The 24,191-nt window shown below is 40.8% G+C and overlaps 1 protein-coding gene across 1 annotated transcript in view; it reads left to right on the forward strand.

Moving 5' to 3' along the window:
- The window catches only part of LOC128702037 (nephrin-like), a 406,265-nt gene that overhangs the window by 256,460 nt on the left and 125,614 nt on the right, over positions 1–24,191 (forward strand). The window contains exon 7 of the mRNA XM_070101415.1: positions 11,494–11,784. Coding sequence (XP_069957516.1) covers positions 11,494–11,784 — 291 coding nt within the window. The remainder of the gene's footprint in view (positions 1–11,493; positions 11,785–24,191) is intronic.

The following is a 24,191-nucleotide window of genomic DNA, read 5'->3' on the forward strand; positions in this document are numbered from 1 at the left end:
GTCCAAGTCGGACCGAAACGTCGTCGTAAGCTTCTCTCTTTTATGAGCGGGTTATTTGTGTATAATTCAGGGAACCGGAGCACAAATCCAATTCCCTAGATCAAGAGCCCCTCAACAGCGTCAAGGAACCTCCCTTGAAGGGTCACTGAGCCACAGAAACGGGTGTAAGACCAGTAGAGCTTAGCTCTCTCTGATCCCAACAGTTCACCTCAAAATCATTCCACAAACTGACCAGCCGTGTCAGTAAAGACATTAAACAACACCTATCCTTACACTGCTGTCAGGGGCACAATCTAAACTATAGGTTTCTAATAGCATCTGATCGTGGAGACTGTTGGTGGTGTAGCACGGATCAGCACCGGGGATATTCTCTGAAGATTTCCAGTTTCGAGGTCAATGAAGGCAATTGGCGAGTCGTCTAGCTCTGAGTGAAGGGAAATCACTGAGTCGGTGATTGGTTGAAGCGTGTTTGATGGTTCTCCATCAGAGCCGGGGAGGATTGAGGTATTATTGGCTACCCACCCAATTTCCATCCCATTAACATGGGGATGGAAATTGGGATTAAAGCCTCGTTTTGAAGAATTAATAGGGAGAGGAACGGCGATTGTGGTACGTAGAGACTATTTGGCCGTGACTGTAAAGTGATCATTCTGTAAACAACGGACTGTGTTAGTTTCCGAATCAATTGACTACAAACCACGGAACGGATGAGGTTTGAGCACATGGCGATTGAGTCGTAAACTCCAGGCCGGTGTGTCAGCCTAGTGGGACCCATGCTAACTTCTGTATGGTGTACAAATATATCTAAAATGAATTTTATTGTAGCCAGGTGGCCTAGTTGCTTACGCACGGGCCTGGAGCTTTACGACTTTCTCATTCTGGGTTTAAACTCCACCCGTTCCGTGGTTTATTTGTGAGTTATTATGATTTCACGAGTCATCTGGCTCTACGTACCTGGAGTCTACCTGGAGTATACCTGGAGGGTGTTCGGGGGGACAGCGGCCCAGTCCTTCACCAGACCTCCCAGTGGATCATAGCTTGATCAACCAAGCTGTTACTGCTGGTTGATTTTGCCACATCTGTTCGATGTTCGTTAAATCGAGGTCCCTTAAACATAAGCTTTGAGTATCTGAAGACTAAAAATGATTAAATTTGTGTCTGATGCCTGATAAACCGATATTTAAATGTTGAGTATAAATAATTAGTTAAAAAAAAGCCGACATGATGATAAACCTGCATAACATTTGGGTATCTTCAGTCTGGAAACGATTCAAGGCTGAGGGACTGATTACCTCAAACTCCTCCGCATTTTCCACCTTCCTTAAATGTTATGTATCTTAATAGGAAGTATTTTTGTATTACTACTGGGCTGTGTGGTTACCAATTTGTGTTGTTTAGCCTTTATCAATTTGAATTTTTAAAATATTTTTTTCTTACAGGATTATAGAGAATTTTGAATAGAAGTTAAATAAGAAAAATATTCATTAAAAATATATAAATAAAAAATCGTGGATTTATTATATTTATAAGTTTAATGAGGAGAGACTTTCGTATTTTTCAGAACATTCTCAGTAACATGTCCCTTTCGCCTTTTTCACAAGTTTTCGTTTATTGCTCGAGAACGCCATATTCGATCGGCTTCAAATTTTCAACACTTGTGTAGTGTATCTTGGGCAAGATTCACGGGACTGTTTACATGCGTGGGTGACCTGTGTACAATGTTACATAAGTCATTAGTAAATTTTCTTCCTCTGTGGCGGGTGAAGTCAGGATCCTCTAATTCCCTTCAGTTTCAACAGTCGTGTTTCTTACTTAGGAGAAATTTAGTGTATTTAATGGAGTTTGTAGATGCTATTTTTCCACTTTAATTTTTAAATGCTACACTATTATTTTACCTTATTGTATTATTTTGACTTGATATTGGTGAGGGGCTTTTGATCCACTGAAATGGATTTATCTATCCCTCATTTTGATTGAATTTGAGTGCCTCCTGTTTTTCAGGTGTTATGCGACCCCTACGGGTTTAGCACTGTCCTCTGATTATAATACAAGAATTGTTAACATCAACCATCAATGATTGATGCATGGAATGGATGGAACGTGTCGTGAGTTGAGGCTGTGTAGGCACAAATTTTCTTAAATTCTCTACAATAACTGGAAAATGAACCTTCTGGTCGACTTCAAACTTTTAGTGCTGTGTTTTCCTCAAGGGAAACAATTTCATGGTGTTAGCTGTGTAAGTTATCATGTGCCACTTTTATTAATCAACCTGGTTTACGTGAAATAATTGAAGAACGTCTCGTCTGATCATAAATAAGTAACAATGTTGGACTTTATTTCGTTATTGTAGGATAAAAAATTAATGTATATAATAATAATAATAATAATAATAATAATAATAATAATAATAATAATAATAATAATAATATGTCTTTATTTCTGCAAGTACAGGGAATACATGCCTAGCTGACATCAATGACATACTGCTACATAGAAAGCCCCTTGTTATGCAGAGCATTTCGGACAAATTAGGTCAGTTTTGTCCCAGGATGTGACCCACACCAGTCGACTAACACCCAGGTACCCATTTTAGTGATGAGTGAACATAGACAACCGGTGTAAAGAAACATGTCCGATGTTTCTACCCTCGCCGGGAATCGAACCCGGAACCTCACCGTGTGAGGCAAGAGATTTTGCCCATAACATCTGTGTACTCAAGACCATTGTTAAAATTTATATTTTATGTTTACTAAGCTTACATAAAATTTACCTTGGAAATTGGATTTATGGAAAATGAGAATATATTTATCAGATTATGTGGCGACCGATACACATTTATATCTCAGTATATAACCTCAGTGTGGATCTCCATGTCCTCTGTTTTCTGTCTTTGCTATGTAGTTTTATGTAGTTCATTTACCTTTCCTTCATCCTCCTTAGCTATTCTTCCTCCACCCCTTTCCTTTCCATAACTGTCTCTCATCCCTCTCTCTCTCTCTCTCTCTCTCTCTCTCTCTCTCTCTCTCTCTCTCTCTCTCTCTCTCGTCCTCACCTTCGCCCTCATCTTCATCCTCCGAGCCTCCTCCCTCCAAATATTTAGGAAATCTCGAATCCTTAATATTTCGTTACTCACTCAAATCCAGGGTTCAAACCATCTCTATAACTGAGTCACTGCTCACTAGAGGTTCATACACAGATGACGAGAAAAAAAAATGAGCGAAATCCTTAAAGAGCACAGTATGATTCAGTACTCAGAAATCCACTCGATGACAAGAAAATTAAAGACTTAAACGCTTTCTTCATTACTTCTCCCCAACTTACAAAACACACAATATGTGTGGCAAACACAAATCGTTCAGAATACGAATTCGAAAGAGATCTAACACCACACCTTCACATGCAACACTTGAACTAGATTCTAAGGACAAATTTTTAAGAAATGCAGACTGCTACTAGCAAGAGCGCTCAGTGTTCTTGAGAAAAAGAGATTAGATCTAAGTGAAGTCCCTGACGTCCTACAAAGAACTTACAGCTCCTTTTTCATAAGTGTATCAGAAAACGATGTCAGAAAAAATACAAACCATTGCACACTGTAAAATCTTTGAATGGTGGAGAAAGATCAATTAAATAGTTTCTGGAGAGGTATGACCTACAGAGCCCAAATCTACATGGCTTTCGAGTCGGAGTACCGTCATTTTCACATCTGTTAGATCAATAGGCCAATATCACGGAGAATTTGGAACAAAACAAAATCGCAGATGTGGTGTACACGGACTTAGCTAAGTCACTGGATAAATGTGACCATGGAGTGATAGCTCATTAAATGGGATCATCATATATAAAGGAAAAAGTGGGAAAATGTTTGCAGTTATCTTACAAACAGAACACAAAAAGTGGTCAAGTCTTGCAAAGTAAAAAAATCAGCGCGCCAAGGTACGTCCTGCTACTTCAACTGTTTCTCGACAACATGGTAGATAAAAGTAATGTACAAACAACAGCCACAGGTTCACATCACATCCCCTGCGGAAGATACCAAGATGGGCACGAAAGTTTTCAAGTGATCAAAATAACATGATGCCAGATGGAAGATCACCTCATAGAACGATACGGACATGTTATAAGTGTAAGATGACCTATCATGAAGATAACACAATCAAACACTGTAACAAAGACCAGAAAAATATCAGGGTGGATAATGAGAATTTCAGAATCAGAGACATAATGTAACTAGAATACTTTTCATATCATTTGTGTTCTCACATCAAGAATATTGTTCTGTGCTCACAGCTCCTAGATATACTAGGAGTGTATTCTCCTGAACAAAAAAAAAAGATATTCCTGATAATATATACATTGAAGAAACTACCGGGTGTGGTTTTACATCTAAACATAACCATAATGACTTTGTGGAGTGAACGATACGGGAGGAATTGTTAAAAGTCAGTCAGAGCGCCATGGGCACAATAAGAGAACAGTATGTCAACATCCGTAATTCAAGATTCTTCCTCTTGCTACAAGTAGATTGAAAACAAATGTTGCTACAATAAATTTAAAGACGAAGTTGAAGCACTACCTTCGCCAAGTGACAGATCTGTAGTACTTGTACTGTCTTCCGTGTTAACATTACCTGTACTTCACTGAAGAAGTCTGCTGCACAGGCGAAACTTTTCATAATAAAGATACATAAGTGGTGCACATGTGTCTTCAGCTTGTCAGAACTGTATATTATGGATAATGTGATACAGTATGTGTGTGGGTCAGAGGGCTGCCAACATCTACAGCCTAGTTGAACAATACAACAGGCAGGGCTACAAGGGATATATATAATATAAATATATATATATATATATATATATATATATATATATATATATATATATATATATATATATATATATATATATCCTGTACGCTTCTCTTTCCCTCCTTCACTCATTCACTCCAGTGAAGACGTCCTTTGGGAACGAACTTGCTTGGACATAATCCTTTTTTCTGCAATTTTGCAAGCTCCTGATGGTGTGTTGATTGCAACATGAAAGGCCTAGAGCTATCATTCTACTCCTTCCGTGGTTGTTTTGCATCCTTTATCGCTTGGTTTGCGATATTTACTAATATATATATATATATATATATATATATATATATTAGGTAGTAGGTTGGTAGACAGCAACCGCCCAGGGAGGTACTACCGTCCTGCCAAGTGAGTGTAAAACGAAAGCCTGTAATTGCTTTACATGATGGTAGGATTGCTGGTGTCTTTTGTCTGTCTCATAAATATGCAACATTTCAGGTACGTCTTGTTACTTCTACTTACACTTAGGTCACTACACATACATGTACAAGCATATATATATACACGCCCCTCTGGGGTTTCTTCTATTTTCTTTCTAGTTCTTGTTCTTGTTTATTTTCTCTTATCTCCATGGGGAAGTGGAACAGAATTCTTCCTCCGTAAGCCATGCGTGTTGTAAGAGGCGACTAAAATGCTGGGACCAAGGGGCTAGTAACCCCTTCTCCTGCATATATTACTAAATTTAAAAAGAGAAACTTTCGTTTTCCTTTTCGGGCCCCCCTGCCTCGGTGGGATACTGCCGGTTTGTTGAAAGAAGAAAAAGTATATATATACGTATTATATATATATATATATATGTTCCCGCCTCCTCCCTCATCCTTCCTAACCACTCCCTCTCCACCTTCTCCCTTCCCATCTCCTCTTCCTCACTCCTCCCCCCCTCTTACCCCTCTACCCCCCCCCCCGACATCAACGTTGATGAGGGTCATTCCTCGCACTTCTTATTAACCGTCACGCTACCCAGGAATATAATTTTTTACGAGCAATAAAAGTGGATTACAGGCATTGCAGGCCCTGCAAGGGATTACAGGTTGCAGGCCTTGTATGGGATTATAGGTATTACAGGTCTTGCATGAAATTACAGGTGTTGAAGGTCCTGTATTGGATTACACGCGTTGCAGGTTCTGTATAGGATTACAGGTGTTGCAGGCTCTTTATGGGATTACAGGCGTTGCAGGTTCTGTATGGGATTACATGCGTTGCAGGTTTTGTGTGGAATTACATTCTGTAGGTTCTGTATGGGATTACAGGCTCAGAAAGCCTTATGATGGATTACTGGCATTTCAAGTATGGGATTACAGGCATTGCAGGTCTTGTAAGGTATTAAAAGGCTCGCAAATCTTGTATGGGATTACAGGTCTTACAGGTTCTGCATAGGATTACAGGTGGTAGGTCCTGTATGGGATTACACGATTTACATAAAGCTCGTTTAAGTGCGTTGAATTCTGCACAATCAAAAATATATCATAACTTTACACATTAATTAATGTTTCCTTGGATTAAAACTAACTAATTTTTTTTCTAGAAGCTAATAATAATAATAATAATAATAATAATAATAATAATAATAATAATAATAATAATAATAATAATAATAATAATAATAATAATAATAATAATAATAATAATAACACAAATAACATAAACACTCACAATAATAATAATAATAATAATAATAATAATAATAATAATAATAATAATAATAATAATAATAATAATAATAATTGATCGACACCATGCCCAGCCCTTCTTGGGTAGGGTAGGTGCCTGAGCCGGAGCTTTTAGCTCACAAGACTGTCATATCCATTAGCCCCCTTGGGGCGGGGATGGCAGACCAGAGAGGCCTAGCTTGTGGCTAGGCCTGGGGACAGTTGGTCCCAAAGATGAGGAGGTACTTGTGCCTCCTCCCATGGGAGACTTAGGTCTCAGACACTCCCTAAAGAGGGAGCCAAGGCCGGGCCACCACTTGGAAAAGGCCCGGGCCGGGAGAATACTGGCTAATCAAAAAGATGAAGAAGAAGAAGAAGAAGAATTAAATAGAATATAACTACACACTGTGACCATAGTGAAGGTCATGAACTCAACAGTAAGGTTATCATGTGCCACCACTGTGACCATAATAAAGGTCTACACACTAGTAAGGTTTGGAGATTAGGTGGTGTGAGGTGTCGAAAAGTATTATTCAGAGAGGTGTGGAGGGGTTGCTGTCGTGGCTTGGCCAATTAAAAAGAATGGAGAAAAATGGAATGACTAGAAGGGAGTGTAAATTTGGAGTAGAGGGAAGGAAGGGTAGTGGTTGTTTTGGGATTCTTCAGAGGGAGGGGTTAAATGAGGTTTTGAGTACTAGGGGCTTGGACATCCAACAGGCTTGCGTGAGCACGTTAAGAGTAAAGTCAGATTTTTTTTTATTTGATGTGTTGTTGGAGAGTGATCACATTTATAAAAGGATTCAAGGAAGCTGATTGGCAGGACATGAGTCCTGGAGGTGGTAAGTACAGTGCCTGCACTATAGTGGGTAAGGGATAGCAACGACTTTATAGCAAGACAGTGATTGAAGGAGTATCAGCAAGAGTTTCTTACTTTGTCGGGTTACCTTACCCTCGGTGGGAGACGGCCAGAGAGTTAAAAAGTTTATAAACATTGCCACCTGCCTCTCCCCACCTCACATTCTCCTGCAACATTACTCCGCTAGAGACCTGCGATAAAATAGCTCATTCTGCCCATCATTGCATTCCATGCATCGTGCAATGAAAAATTATTTCCCACTCTTCAAAGTTCATTATTATCCCGGGCTTCCTCTTCTACTCCATTTCTAAAAGCTGTATTCACCGGGTGGTTATATATATATATATATCTATATATATATATATATATATATATATATATATATATATATATATATATATATATACGCAAAACAACCACTCTGAAAGAATAGAGAAATTCCAAGCGCTTTCGTGACTACTCACATTATCACATTATCACATTATCAAGTTCCTTGATAATGTGAGTAGTCACGAAAGCGCTTGGAATTTCTCTATTCTTTCAGAGTGGTTGTTTTGCATATTTTGAAATCACCTGTTTACTGTGATCTTATTGCATATATATATACGCGCATGCATACACGCACACACAAAGTGCAAAGTCATGAAGATCGGGGAAGGGCAAAGAAGACCTCATACAGAGTACAGTCTAGGGGACTAAAAACTACAAACTTCACTTAAGGAAAAGGATCTCGGAGTGTGTATAATACCGAGCACATCTAAGACGCACGTCAAGCAAATAACTGCTGAAGCATATGGGCGCCTAGAGAAGCTAAGAATAGCATTCCGACATCTCAGGAGTCGTTCCGGACCCTGTACACCGTGTATGTCAGGCCCATATTGGAGTATGCAGCGCCAGTTTGGAACCCACGCCTAACCAAGCACGTCAGGAAACTAGGGAAAGTGCATTAAGAGTAGTCCCGGAGCTAAGGGGCATGTCCTACGAGGAGAGGTTAAAGGAACTCGACCTAACAACATTGGAGGACAGGAGGGACATGATGGGCATGATAACGACATACAAAATACTGAGAGGAATCGACAAGATGGAAAGAGATAAGATGTTCCAGAGATGGGACACAGCAACAAGGGGCCACCATTAGAAGCTGAAGATTCACCTGAGTCACAGCGAAGTTAGGAAGTATTTCTTCATAGTCAGGAAGTGGAATTGTCTGGAAATTGAGGTAGTGAAGGCAGGTACCATATCTAGCTTTAAGAAGAGGTACGATAAAGCTCATGGAGCAGGGAGAGAGTGAACCTAGTGGCAGCAAGTGAAAAGGCGGTGCCAGGAGCTATGAATCGACCCCTGCAACCACAGTTTAGGTGAGTACACACACAATAGAGGCATCAGTAGTGAGTTTCAACTCTATTTCTTGTTAATTATTCATGCACGTCTTTCGGCAATTCAAGAAATTCACAGTAAGTCTATCACAGCTGCAGGATAGCAGACGTGTGTGTAGGATGGGATGGCATCCTGCGGGGTTACTATCCTCGCCTCATTTTTCTAGACCAGTACTTCGGAAAAATTGACGGTGCCGCCTATAGTGGGGGTTTTCCATAATGAAGTTCATGGATGCAGTAAACTCTAAGGGGACGGTAGACAGACTCAAACTAAGAGAAACCGCTGTAACTTTACGAGACACTGAAGCAGTGTAAACATTTATTTTAACGTGCAAAGGCGATAAACATTTAATGGGAATGTTTATAGGAAGCAGTTTTCATTTTCAAATAGTGTTTTTTTTTATTTTTAATCGTAGTTCCAGGCTGAGGGACTAATTACCTCAAACTCCTCCTTTTCTTCCACCGTTCTTCTTTGTATTAGACTGATGAAGCCACTGTGTGACTTCATCAGTATAACTCCGCATACCAGTATGAAACTAATAATGTTTCGGTCAGACTTGGACCATTATCTCGTCACACAGAATCACTATTACGAACACAGATGATGTCTTGTGGGCTTGTAACACCTGTTAGTAAATAAGTCAGCAAACTCTCAACTAGGCAACGCAGGAACAAATCAAAACACAAGAGATGAATTCTTAATCCGTGTATTTCTTCATCAAAACTCTGTAAGTATTCACATTGTTTACAGTTAATATTTACAAGATACTACCTACAACCAAGAGCCACAGGTGCACTACTACACCTGCTGCCTTTGTATTTAATTGAAGAAACGTATTGTGTAGGCGAAACGTTTGAACAGTAAAGATACCTAACTGTTGCACATGTGTCTTAATTATTAACTAATGTGTCATTTTATTGTGGCAACGTTTCGTTATTCAGGAGCTTTGTGAAGTAGTTACTCTTGACAAAGCTCCTGGAGAGCGAAACGTTGCCACAATAAAATGTCACATTTGTTGTATCTGTGTCCATTTACCTAACATTTTGTCGGTAATTCTGCTATTATAACTAATGGAAGTCTACCAGTTCTGTTCCACCAGTTGGAAACACCACTTAACAGAGTTGGAGGCTTTCAGGTGATTGGCTGATGAACCAGGAATTAGCATAACAGTGTGGCCTTGATTGTTACACTCTTAATTGCTGGTTCGCTGGCCTTCAGAGCATGCCAAAATGAGTATATGATATACGTCGAATAAACCGTAACGTACCCTTTGTATGCCACAAGCGAGAAGGAGAGGGAGCTAGTGTATGTGATAAATGTTCTGAGCCGGAGAAGCTAGTGTATATATGAGAGGTGGGACGGGGGACGGTAGTAGAACGAGAGGAGTGTGGAAAAGGATATTTATGTACAGTTCAGTTTGATCCGGGTAGTGTGAACACGATGGTGTTCACACTACCCGGAGTCAGGTGGACAAAGTGTATAGAAGCTGCCTTAATTTCTGTTGGTAACACTCTCTCTCAGAAGTCCGGAAGTTACATTATTTCCAGATTGCTAATCAACAGGATGTTACCCATTCTGGAGACCACTGTAACATGATCTTGACAGGTTCATCTCAAATCCAACCCGTCTCACCACAATTACTATCACTGCTACTACTACTACTACTACTACTACTACTACTGCTGCTGCTGCTGCTGCTGCTGCTGCTGCTGCTGTTGCTGTTACTGCTGCTGCTGCTGCTGTTACTGCTACCCAGGCGACATTCCACCTGACTCCTGCCACTATATATACTCATTTTCTCTGTATAAGGACTGAAGGAGCCACTCGTGGCGTAACGTTTCCTTTAATAAATGTCCTAAACTGCACATATATATGTTCTTCCACACCTTGTTGGTATCACCATACTATTTCTCAGAGGAAAGAGTACATGATAAAGCTCTTACAAAGTACGAAACGTTATGGCAGTTCAAGCTTGTTTTGCAGCTTCAGTTGTTTTTTATTCGTGTCTGCAACTCGCTGTTTCTAACACAATTAAGCTGAATAAACGCAGCTTCATCAGTGAAGAATCCTCCTCAACCCCAACAACCCCCGCCATCATATATCAGCTACTACTTCTACTATTACTACTACAACTACTACCACAAGTACTATTACAATTACTACTACTAGTATACTACTATCTTTTTTTTTATAAACACATCGGCCGATTCCCACCAAGGCAGGGTGGCCCGAAAAAGAAAAATTACCCCTACCCCGCCTTCCCTCTACTACAAATTTATACACTCTCGAAGTCATTCTGTTTTGCTCCATTCTTTCTACATGTCCGAACCACCTTAACAACCCCTCCTCAGCCCTCTGGATAATAGTTTTGGTAATCCCACACCTCCTCCTAATTTCCAAACTACGAATTCTCTACATTATATTCACACCACACATTGCCCTCAGACATGACATCACCACTGCCTCCAGCCTTCTCCTTGTTGCAACATTCACCACTCATGCTTCACACCCATATAAGAGTGTTGGTATAACTATGCTCTCATACATTCCCCTCTTTGCTTCCACGGACAAAGTTTTGTCTCTATCTATAACGATTATATGCTTTGCACCTCCATTCTTAAGTACTTAGAAGACTGGACAATACGTGGGTGGTAGTGGGCGGTTCTGTTAAGAACTTGCCTTGTATGGGCCAGTAGGCCTTCTGCAATGTTCCTCCATTCTTATGTTACACTTATTATATGATACCCATTCTTCCTCAGACGAGCCAGGAAGGCCGAGCATCAGTGGCTACAGGACTGGGGAGGTGCTGGTGGCCGGGGAGAGACGAACGTTGGTGTGTCGTGTGTCAGGTGGCAACCCTCGTCCCTGGCTCACCTGGCACCGTCGTGGCCTCCTCCTGGATGACACCACCACTGCAGATGCTGCCGGTGTCATCAACACTCACCAACTAACAGCCACTGCTGCTGATGACGGTGCTGTCTACGAGTGTCGCGTCAACAGTGACCTGCTACAACAGCCACTTCTAGCCAATGTCTCCCTCACCGTCTACTGTGAGTATTATCACTCTGTGGAAAAAGACACGTACAGTTCAAGACATTAGAGGAAACGTTTCGCCACATGTGGCGGACTGAAGAAGCCACACGGGGCGAAACGTTTCCTCTAGTAAATATTCTGAACTGTATTTCCTAAATTTGCTTGTAACAGATAAGTGAACTGTGGGTAGAAATCCAAATGTACTCCAGTCAACCCTTTTGTGGCCTAGTTCCTAGGCCTTTTGTGTATCCATGTGCTTATGCGCTACCGTCAACAGGATTGATAAAGGATGCACCATAAACTAGTCAAATCTAAATCTAAATCTAATCTGAACATGTGTCTTTTTCCGCATCTTGTCGGTATCACCATACCGACAAGATGTTGAAGGAGGGAGGGAGAGAGAGAGAGGTAGGGAAGGAGGAAGGAAGGATGGAGAGTAACAGGTACAGAAACAAAGGAAGAGGAATAGAGACCTTAAGAGAGAGATAGGAGAGGGGCAGAGAGGAAAAGTGAAATACATGACATCCTCGTCACGTTTCTGAAGTCTCCCAGCTCAGGTTCACAGACTTCATTACCTGGTGTACAAACTCTATATTGTGTAATAGAATATGAGAAAGAAAAAATGGAAAGAGAATAAAGATACCTCAGCATCGTGCTGGTACCCAGTTCTATATAACTGTTATATTGAAAGACAGAAACTAGCTATGTTTCCCTCTCATATTCCTTCTCGCGGGATGGGTTATGAGGAGGAGGCAGGGACGGAAGGGAGAGGAAGAGGGAAGAAAGGAAAGGGAGAGTGAAGGAATGTTGGGAGAGACCGAGGGAGAGAATGTAGAAGGCTGGTACAGAAGACAGGGAGGAAAGAAGAGAGGGAGTTGTGCTAATATGTACTCTGTTGATGTACCTTGACCACTAAGAAGAAAAGGTTTTGAGGTAGAGTGTGGTATGTCTTCTTTCCATATGAAGAATAAACAATAATAATAATAATAATAAAGAAGAAGAAGAAGAAAGAAAGAAGACTGTGTCTCCTGTGTGAGAGTTAATGTTCTTGCTATGACAAGAGTAGCATCTTGGATGCTCAATTATTCAACATCTGGGAATTTCTGGCAAGGTTATAGTGTGCCTCCTTGCAGCTAGATGGCGTGGCTCACAAGTCAACTGCTTGTGACTTCACCAAGCTTCCAAGATAAGCCAAGAAACGGGCAGGGATAGAACCCATGGCGTATGAGTCGTAAAACTCCAGTCCATTATGGGTTCAAACCTTACCCGTTTCGTGGGTTGTTTTTACAGTCATATTATGATTTTTGTTAATCATGATGGTTCCAAGATAAGATTTATTTTTATTTTTTAACCTGCGGGTTAACCACGCAGGACTGTCTGTCTTTTTTCCATTGGGGTTGTTTAATCTTTACCCCCAGGATGCGACCCACAACAGTCGGCTAACACGCAGGTACCTACTTACTGCTAAGTGAGCAGTGGCAGCAAGAGTAAGGAAATAAGCCTAACGTTTTACCCGCGCCGGGGATTGACCCTGAACACTCGATGTATGAATTGATTATGCTACCAACCAAGCCACGAGCATCCAACAAAATATCGCTTCAGGTTATTGGTAATTCTTTATATACTTTCCTGGACCATACAGTTATGCATAAATTCTATCTTTATTAATCACAGGTAAACCATAAAGCATAGCACCGTCAGCAGTCACTTAAGAGTTAGTTACAAAACTCACTTCGTGAAGGAGAATCTCTCAGCACTCAACTATTGTACCTCGAACCAGATTGATTTATTTAATTCATGTTAAGCGCTAAACCCACGTGGATTATTCAGCGCTAGACGTGGTGAAGGCTTGATGCTCCGTCTGCTGAGCGCCAGACAGACGAGCTTCCTGTTCGTATTCACCTAACTGTCTACCTCCACTTGCTTCCTACCCATAATTTAGGCCTTTCGTTTTGCAATCACTACATCAGCAGCAACTTGCAATGTTGCAGAAATGAGTAGGAAGTCCAAGCAATTTCGTTCAGGAGAATAATAATGGCTCGAATGAGGTAGATGACACCATCTGCATCATCTGGGGTCAACAACTTTGATCATGGGACACCTGCACGTGCTAGCTGTTCCAAGAATTTTGCCCTAGTTACCGTACACATGTGTTAAGAATTTGAATCCTTATTGTTGTTGTTATTATGATATTCAAAAATTCCCTTTTACACGTCTGATATTCTATCTTGAGAAATTCATGCTTGTTACAGGACACTTGTACTGTAATTTGCCCTTGATACGAAATACACGCCATTCAACTCAAACTTGTTACAGAACACAAGTGCTATAATTCACATCTGACACACAATTTGGATAGGACGTCTAGACGAGGTTATGGATAGTGAAGCTTAGACCAGGTTATGGATAATAAAGCTTAGACCAGGTTATGGATAATGAAGCTTAGACCAGATTATGGATAATAAAGCTTAGACCAGGTTATGGATAATGAAGCTTAGACCAGGTTATGGATAGTGAAGCTTAAGCCAGGTTATGGACAGTAAAGCTTAGACCAGGTTATGGACAGTGAAGCTTAGACCAGGTTATGGATAGTGAAGTTTGGTCCAGGTTAATCATAGTGAAGCTTAGACAAGGTTATGGATAAAGAAGCTTAGACAAGGTTATGGATTGTGAAGCTTAGACATCTTCAGCTTCCAAAAGAAATCAAGCTGTAAAATTTAATTTTTTTTTACAATATGACTCACGAAATTTTGCAATATTCTCGCCCAAAAGATAAAACAAAACAATGTGAAAAAAAACAAAACAATGATAAAAACAAAACAAAACAAAACAATGTGAAAAAAAAACAATGATAAAAACAAAACAAAACAAAACAATGTGAAAAAAACAAAACAATGATAAAAACAAAACAAAACAAAACAATGTGAAAAAAAACAAAACAATGATAAAAACAAAACAAAACAAAACAATGTGAAAAAAAACAAAACAATGATAAAAACAAAACAAAACAAAACAATGTGAAAAAAAAAACAAAACAATGATAAAAACAAAACAAAACAATGTGAAAAAAAACAAAACAATGATAAAAACAAAACAAAACAAAACAATGTGAAAAAAAACAAAACAATGATAAAAACAAAACAAAACAAAACAATGTGAAAAAAACAAAACAATGATAAAAACAAAACAAAAAACAAAACAATGTGAAAAAAATGTTGCAGCGGAATTGTAATAACCAGGAGATGAGAAAGAGGAGAAACACAGCTAAGAAAAGTCTAAGTGAAAACGGGTTAGAAAAACAATGGATGGAAAAGAAGACAAGTGATTGTTGTTGAAAACTTGGAAAATGTTAGAAAAATTGGATATAATCATAACCATAATTTTTAAAAAGGTGGACTGGTAAGCCAGCTGAAGGCCTCGGTCAGATGACTAAAAGCTCCAGTGGCGGGTCATCTATTCTCTCCAAACCATACCACCGGTGGGGATAGAACCCGCGATCAGAGAGTCACAAAACTCCAGACCGACTCGTTAGCCACTGGGTCAGCTACGATAAGATTCCTCCAACTACGTATATTTCTACACCATAGGAAGGTTAGCATAGGCACCACTGTGACCACAAATGCAAATTTTTACAGACGAATCTCCCTCTAGCGTGGCCGTGACGAACTCTAGCTCAAGTCCCCTCAAAGCTGTCAACATGACTCACGAAATCGTAATGACACGATTGCAAACAAACCACACCCGTGGTATGGTTTGTTGCAATCGTGTCATTATGATTTCGTGAGTAATCTATTCTCCCCTTATATCAAATCTAATTACCTTGCGTTCTTTATATTTCCAAGGAGCTGAATGACTCTTACGAGTCTAGCGCTTCCTCGTGAATACAGTCATAATAATAATAAGTTGAAACAAAAATGGGCTTGAAAAACAGCAAGAATCGTGAAAATAAACGTGTGAAAAAAGATGTGGGAGGAGAAAGTCAGAAAGGAATAAGAAGCGCCAATAACAGTCAGAAAGTAATAAGAAACGCCAACAACTGTCCGAAAGGAATAAGAAACGCCATTAACAACATTCCAGGAGTGAAGTTGATACTACAAAGGCAAAAGATACCTGGTAAATAAGATCAAGAGTGAACAGACAAGAAAAAGAGTCCAAACTTTGATCAGAGAAGAAGTGAGGGAAAAAAAACCATAAACACAAACACAAATATTGAGAAAATGCGTCACGAGAGCCAAGAGGAAGTAAACGCGCGATGGTAAGAGTTAGGACAAGAAAAATACAATGAAAAAAAAAGAAGTTAGGCGAGTGAAAATGCAAAGTGGGTCAAACAGAGAGAGAAGCAAGATGTTGACTGAAGGAAATGTCCGGTGGCTAGGTAGCGCACACACACACACACACACAGGACAGGAGAGATAGGGGGGACATGATAACGACATACAAAATACTGAGAGGAATTGACAAGGTGGACAAAGACAGGATGTTCCAGAGATTGGATACAGTAACAAGGGGACACAGTTGGAAGCTGAAGACACAGATGAATCACAGGGATGTTAGGAAGTATTTCTTCAGCCACAGAGTAGTCAGTAAGTGGAATAGTTTGGGAAGCGATGTAGTGGAGGCAAGATCCATACATAGCTTTAAGCAGAGGTATGATAAAGCTCACGGCTCAGGGAGAGTGACCTAGTAGCGATCAGTGAAGAGGCGGGGCCAGGAGCTCGGACTCGAACCCCGCAACCTCAACTAGGTGAGTACAACTAGGTGAGTACACACACACACACACACACACACACACACACACACACACACACACACACACACACACAAAATGCACAAATAACCAGTACATAGGGATGTTAGGTAAGACCATTTTAATGTTCATTCAGTACATAGGGAACTGAAACGTATGAAGACGTTTCGGCCAGACTTGGACCCATTAACTAGTCACGGGAGACGAGAGAAGTCAAGTCACAAAGTCGAAACAGTTCCTCAGCTGCATATCTGTTGACATACATACGTAACACTTAAGTATCTTTATCGATGAATGAGATACGTGTCGAATACTTAAGTATCTTTATTTCTGAAACACTTCGCCTATACAACAGACTTCTTCAATAAACAGAACATAACATATATCTTATTCATCAACTTGTCGGTATGGTACACCGTCAATAATGGGACGTCCACCTATTTCGCAAAACACTTGACTGAAAGTGTTAAGGGCCGCACCGTAGTGCTGGCAAAGTATTCATCAGTAATTTACTGTAGATCAAAGGTTCAGGGAACCGACACGTTGATAAATTAGACACATGTGCAACTCTTGGGTATCTTTATTGAGATAAAGATACCCAAGAGTTGCACATGTGTCTAATTTATCAGTAATTTACTGATTCTTTTGAAAGACGAAGAGAGTGAATACAATTTGTCCATAAATAACAAAAAGGCACAATACCGTGACTGGAACGATACACACACTCCACTGAAGTCACAACCTTTATCTGTACTGCGTTTCATTTAAGGTTTTCACTGCAGCTGTGATTTTCTTACCATCAATTGACAGCGAGTCGTTAACTCCACCATACATTAAAGTTACCTTACCACAGTGAAAATAAGTCACTCTCATTTTTTTAGTTATCCTGGAGGGAAATTTAAACATATGTTACTATGTATGATAATTGTAGTCACAAATTTATGTAACTGTTCTGTCTGATGGATCAATGCTCTCAATACTGAAGGATCAATACTAGTGGGTGTTTTACGCATATGTTACTATGAATAAATTTGTGAAACTGTTCTTATGTGTACATGTACCTCAATAAACTTCCTGATTTAAAATGGGAGATCAGACACACTCTGGAACGAGAGGACAGCACGTCTTCTCCAACGAGTCTTGGATAGCAGTATTCGTAGCAATGTTTTGATGAGAAAGACACTCTGGTTGTACCTTTCTAAATGTTTTGATGAGAAAGACACTCTGGTTGTAACCTTCTCAATGTTTTGATGAGAAAGACACTCTGGTCGTATCCTTCTCAATGTTTTGATGAGAAAGACACTCTGATTGTACCTTTCTCAAGAACATCACTTCATCTGAGGCCATTCATTCCTAAAAATGACTCGAGTCTTGAATTTGTAAATAAAGTCAAGAACTCTTACCTAACCCAATAAAAACAAAGAATTAAAAAAACCTAGACTCGGCGGAAAAGGAGATTTATAATACGTAATTCTAGAATTTGGGAAGCTTCACTTCTCTAGCCAAACCTTATCACTTAGCTATCAAAATTTTGACTGAGACTCACAATCATTCAGAAAAGCCAGACAGTTTTAAAATCTTAGCTAAAATACAGAATATTTTAGATTTAAGAAATCTAGAGAGCTTACAGGACAGAATGTTTAAACCCGATAAGTCGGGAGCAGAGAAAAAGATTTTAGAAATCACTAGAAGAACTACTGAAGAAAAAGTAATAATTACTTATATTCACTTTACAAGAGTATTCCTGGGCAACACTGTGTTACTTAACTAGTCATAAATGCATGTTATTATAACGTATACATATAGACAACAGCTTCATAGAACTGACAGATTGATGAATTAGATACTTGTGCAACACTTGGATATCTCTCCACAATAAAGATATGTAAGTGTTGGACAACTGTCTAATTCATCACCTAAGTGTTACACAAGTGTCTAATTCATCACCTAAGTGTTACACAAGTATCTAATTCATCACCTAAGGATTACACAAGTGTCTAATTCATCACCCAAGTGTTACATAAGTGTCTAATTCGATTTGTGGCCACTCACGCTAAGTTCGTCTGTGGCCTTTAAGTTATTAACAAGGAAATCCTTATTTGCCAAAACAGTGTCTTACAGATTATTACCTCTCTTAAATGTAAACAAAAAAAAAAAAAAATACGTGAAACGGAGGTTCTACTTAACAGAATGTCTTACACTACACACTTGGTAAAGTTCACTAAAAATTACACAGCGCGAACAAAGGAGTGGACGAGGAGAAGCTTAAATATATTGTGCGTAACTTGTCTAAGGAATGGTTACCTTTCACGTACACGAGGTGATAATGTAGCCAGCACAAGGCACGCTTGGGGTAATACTCTTAGCCAAAATTTTTGTTCTGCTCTCTGACCTTCGGATAGCTTGCACTTTCAACCATCTCCATCTTCCCTTATCTGTCTCTCTTAATGGGGCTGCAGTTCGTAGCCTGTACAATTTTCCTCTGGTTTGTTACACCCACGAATGTGTGAAATTTCATTTCGTATCGAGACTGTGATATATAAATATGTGAAATAATGTTCCTGGTAGCTGAGGTGAAATTAAAAGATCTCTTAAGCATAATTTGTGGCATAGTCAAGGCTATTACACGTTTGCGAACTCCATTTAAACTCTTGGTTAGTAAATATTTAGTGACTGTGGTGCCAGTGCCAGTGATAAGGTGTAATGCTCGGCTCACGTCTGTACTTCGTGGCACGCTGGATGGCGAAACGTCTACAATAAAGATACCCAGATGTTGCACATGTGTCTAATTTTTCATTTTGCCGGTATTGTATACCATTTATGTACACCTTAAAAAACACTGCTGGGCGAAACGTTGTGCAAATATAGGACTCCACAGCTTTCGTGTCTTCTCACCGACTGTCTGCACCTTGCCATTGTTTCTCTGACTCTCTTGCTTTCAGTCCATTGCTCGTGAGTGTAGCTGTTACTGGTTTGTCAGAAAGGATCACCTGACACGGGTCGTTGTCATACTAAATCATTAAATGGTGAGAGCACTCTGGCTGGGGCACTGCAAAACATACTGTGGAAGGGCAGGTAAAGGTGGGGTACATGATACCTGTCTGGTGGCCACAGCAGCATACACTGCTGGCTTACCGGTTAGACTGAGTGGTGTAGGTCGTGACTTGTAATGTGTTACACAGGTGTTTCTGGTAATGTGTTACACAGGTGTTCCTGGTAATGTGTTACACACGTGTTCCTGGTGACGGGTGAGTCCTCGGGTATATTTCTGTTCGGTGACAATGGTGTGTAAATCTCTCTCGAAGTCTTGAAAAGTCTCTCTTGAAATTGAATCACAGTGTTAAGGAATCTTCATTGAATCGTGTACTCGCCAGATGACGCCCTGTAATTGGGCGGAAACATTACGGTCTGTCGTAGGAAAGATTAAATTTCAGGAGTCGAAATCTCGACTCCTGAAATTGGAATATACAGGGAAGGTATACAGACACTATCATGACGTGGGTATATACAGGGGTTGAAGAGAGGTCCTGAAGTGAAAGAATAAAGTCAAGTAGTCAGCCCAGGAAGTGTGGCAAGGTGATCCCAGTGTCAGGTTCTCTGTACCTTCCCCTCTTTCTATTTCCTCTCTTTCTCATTTCAGTTTTTCTGTTTCTACCTCTCTCTCTATCTCTCTCTCTCCATTAATTTCTCCTCTTTCCACCTCTTTCCTTTTCTGTCTTTTTTCTTTTCTTTTTTGTACCTCTCTCTTAACTTTCCCTCTTTCTACCTCTCTGTCTTCTATTTTCCCCTCTTTCTACCTCTCTGTCTTCTATTTTCCCCTCTTTCTACCTCTCTGTCTTCTATTTTCCCCTCTTTCTACATCTTTTTCATAACTTTCCCCTACATCTCTCTCTCTTAATCTCTCTCTCTTTCCTAACATTACCTCTTTCTGCGTCTCTTATTACCTCTCCATTATGAGAACAAGCCTTGCTAAGACCCCACAGACTGTTATCGATCCTGACTTTCGGCAACTGGTAGAAGCTGTAACATTTATTATATGTGTTTATGATTCTCCCACCTCCTCTGGTGGCGGCTCTGGTGGCCTGGTGGTTAACGCTCTCGCTTCACACGGTGAGGGCCTGGGTTCGATTCCCAGCCAGAGTAGAAACATTGGACGTGTTTCTTTCCACCTGTTGTCTATGTTCCCCATCAGTAAAATGGGTACCTGGGTGTTAGTCGACTGGTGTGGGTCGCATCCTGGGACACTGACCTAAGGAGGCCTGGTCACAGACCGGGCCGCGGGGGCGTTGACCCCCGGAACTCTCTCCAGATAAACTCCAGAAACCTCCTCCAGCAGCATCTAGACTCTTCCCTTAGAGAGGGCAGTAAGTTTATGTGTTTGCCACGCACTCCAGCAGTGAGTTACCCTGGCAAGACTTAGCATCCTTGTTGTAGTTGCTATTGAAAGTTTAACCCTTACCAGTGCGTTTCGAAATTGCCTGTCTGCTGGCTTTCGTTTGCTAGTTGTCTTCCGTCTGCCGTCTCCTACTTGTTGCCTGCTGTTTGGTTGGATGATTGTATGGCTGGTTGGATGATTACATGGCTGGTTGGATGACTGCTTGTCTGGTTGGATGATTGCTTGTCTGTTTGTATGATTGCATATATGGTCGGATGATTGTATGTCTGACTGGAAGATTGCATGTCTGGTTGGATGACTGCATGTTTGGTGATGATTGCTTGCCTGGATGGATGACTGCATGTTTGGTGATGATTGCTTTCCTGGATGGATGACTGCATATTTGGTTGGATGATTGCATGTCTGGTTGGATGATTGCATGTCTGGTTGGATGACTGCATGTCTGGTTGGATGACTGCATGTCTGGTTGGATGACTGCATGTCTCGTTGGATGACTGCATGTCTGGTTGGATGACTGCATGTCTGGTTGGATGATTGCATGTCTGGTTGGATGACTGCATGTCTGGTTGGATGATTGCATGTCTGGTTGGATGACTGCATGTCTGGTTGGATGATTGCATGTCTGATTGGATGACTGCATGTCTGGTTGGATGACTGCATGTCTGGTTGGATGACTGCATGTCTGGTTGGATGACTGCATGTCTGGTTGGATGACTGCATGTCTGGTTGGATGATTGCATGTCTGGTTGGATGATTGCATGTCTGGTTGGATGACTGCATGTCTGGTTGGATGACTGCATGTCTGGTTGGATGATTGCATGTATGGTTGGATGACTGCATGTCTGGTTGGATGACTGCATGTCTGGTTGGATGACTGCATGTCTGGTTGGATGACTGCATGTCTGGTTGGATGACTGCATGTCTGGTTGGATGACTGCATGTCTGGTTGGATGACTGCATGTCTGGTTGGATGATTGCATGTCTGGTTGGATGATAACATGTCTGGTTTGACGATTGATTGTCTGGTTGGATGACTGCATGTCTGGTTGGATGACTGCATGTCTGGTTGGATGATTGCATGTCTGGTTGGATGACTGTATGTCTGGTTGGATGACTACATGTCTGGTTGGATGATTGCATGTCTGGTTGGATGACTGCATGTCTGGTTGGATGACTGCATGTCTGGTTGGATGATTGCATGTCTGGTTGGATGACTGCATGTCTGGTTGGATGACTGCATGTCTGGTTGGATGACTGCATGTCTGGTTGGATGATTGCATGTCTGGTTGGATGACTGCATGTCTGGTTGGATGACTGCATGTCTGGTTGGATGACTGCATGTCTGGTTGGATGACTGCATGTCTGGTTGGATGATTGCATGTCTGGTTGGATGACTGCATGTCTGGTTGGATGACTGCATGTCTGGTTGGATGACTGCATGTCTGGTTGGATGATTGCATGTCTGGTTGGATGACTGCATGTCTGGTTGGATGATTGCATGTCTGGTTGGATGACTGCATGTCTGGTTGGATGACTGCATGTCTGGTTGGATGACTGCATGTCTGGTTGGATGACTGCATGTCTGGTTGGATGATTGCATGTCTGGTTGGATGACTACATGTCTGGTTGGATGATTGCATGTCTGGTTGGATGACTGCATGTCTGGTTGGATGATTGCATGTCTGGTTGGATGACTACATGTCTGGTTGGATGATTGCATGTCTGGTTGGATGACTACATGTCTGGTTGGATGATTGCATGTCTGGTTGGATGACTACATGTCTGGTTGGATGATTGCATGTCTGGTTGGATGACTGCATGTCTGGTTGGATGACTGCATGTCTGGTTGGATGACTACATGTCTGGTTGGATGATTGCATGTCTGGTTGGATGACTGCATGTCTGGTTGGATGACTGCATGTCTGGTTGGATGACTGCATGTCTGGTTGGATGACTACATGTCTGGTTGGATGATTGCATGTCTGGTTGGATGACTGCATGTCTGGTTGGATGACTGCATGTCTGGTTGGATGACTGCATGTCTGGTTGGATGATTGCATGTCTGGTTGGATGACTGCATGTCTGGTTGGATGACTGCATGTCTGGTTGGATGACTACATGTCTGGTTGGATGATTGCATGTCTGGTTGGATGACTGCATGTCTGGTTGGATGACTGCATGTCTGGTTGGATGACTACATGTCTGGTTGGATGATTGCATGTCTGGTTGGATGACTGCATGTCTGGTTGGATGACTACATGTCTGGTTGGATGATTGCATGTCTGGTTGGATGACTGCATGTCTGGTTGGATGACTGCATGTCTGGTTGGATGACTGCATGTCTGGTTGGATGACTACATGTCTGGTTGGATGATTGCATGTCTGGTTGGATGACTGCATGTCTGGTTGGATGACTACATGCTTGAGTGGATGACTGCATGTCCTTTTGACTCATTCGATTTCCGATAAAATCGATGAAACTTAAAATCTAGAATCTGGTATCATATCCAGAGTTTGGATAATAAGATTCATTGCAACATTTGCAAGGAATCCACTGACACAAAAAATTAATGAAGGAATCGGGATTCAGGAATTCATTTAATGGATAACAGAAAAATCCGGCTCCGTCTGAAGGATCAATATTCGCAATAGTAAAGGATCAATACTGACAATGTAGAAGGATCAATACTCGCACTACTGTAGGATCAATACTCGCACTACTGAAGGATCAATACTCGCACTACTGAAGGATCAATACTCGCACTACTGAAGGATCAGTTCTTATAATGTTGAAGGATCAATACTTGCTGCCAAGCTTCGTGAACTCTGTACGATAAATCATTGGCTACGCAGGGGTCCGCGGCCCCCACATTGAGAATCACTATAACTAGTGTGCTGGCAATTTTTGTGCTAATTTGTTATTTGTTACAATTTCCTTCGGAATTGTAGAAAATTTTAAATAGAATATAAATATGAAGAGTAAACTGAAAAAAAATCAGTTGATTTATGGAATATTCAAGTTTAACGTGGGTAGTTTTTGCAGTTTTTTTTTTTTTTTTTTTTGGGGGGGGGGGATATTTTCATTTGCTTTCTCACAAGTTTTCGTTTATTGCTCGAGAACGTCTTATTCGATCGTCTTCAAATTTTGTTTTCGTGTGACAAAGTTAGACTCGTCTACTGACCAACTATTGTGCTTTAATCTGGAAAGGGTATTACATTATTTTTTCCTTGATGCTAATGAGGGTGATCCAAGGAACTGGATTTACTTTCTCCTTTCTTGG

Source organism: Cherax quadricarinatus, chromosome 77, assembly GCF_038502225.1.
Source record: "Cherax quadricarinatus isolate ZL_2023a chromosome 77, ASM3850222v1, whole genome shotgun sequence".
NCBI lineage: Eukaryota > Metazoa > Arthropoda > Malacostraca > Decapoda > Parastacidae > Cherax > Cherax quadricarinatus.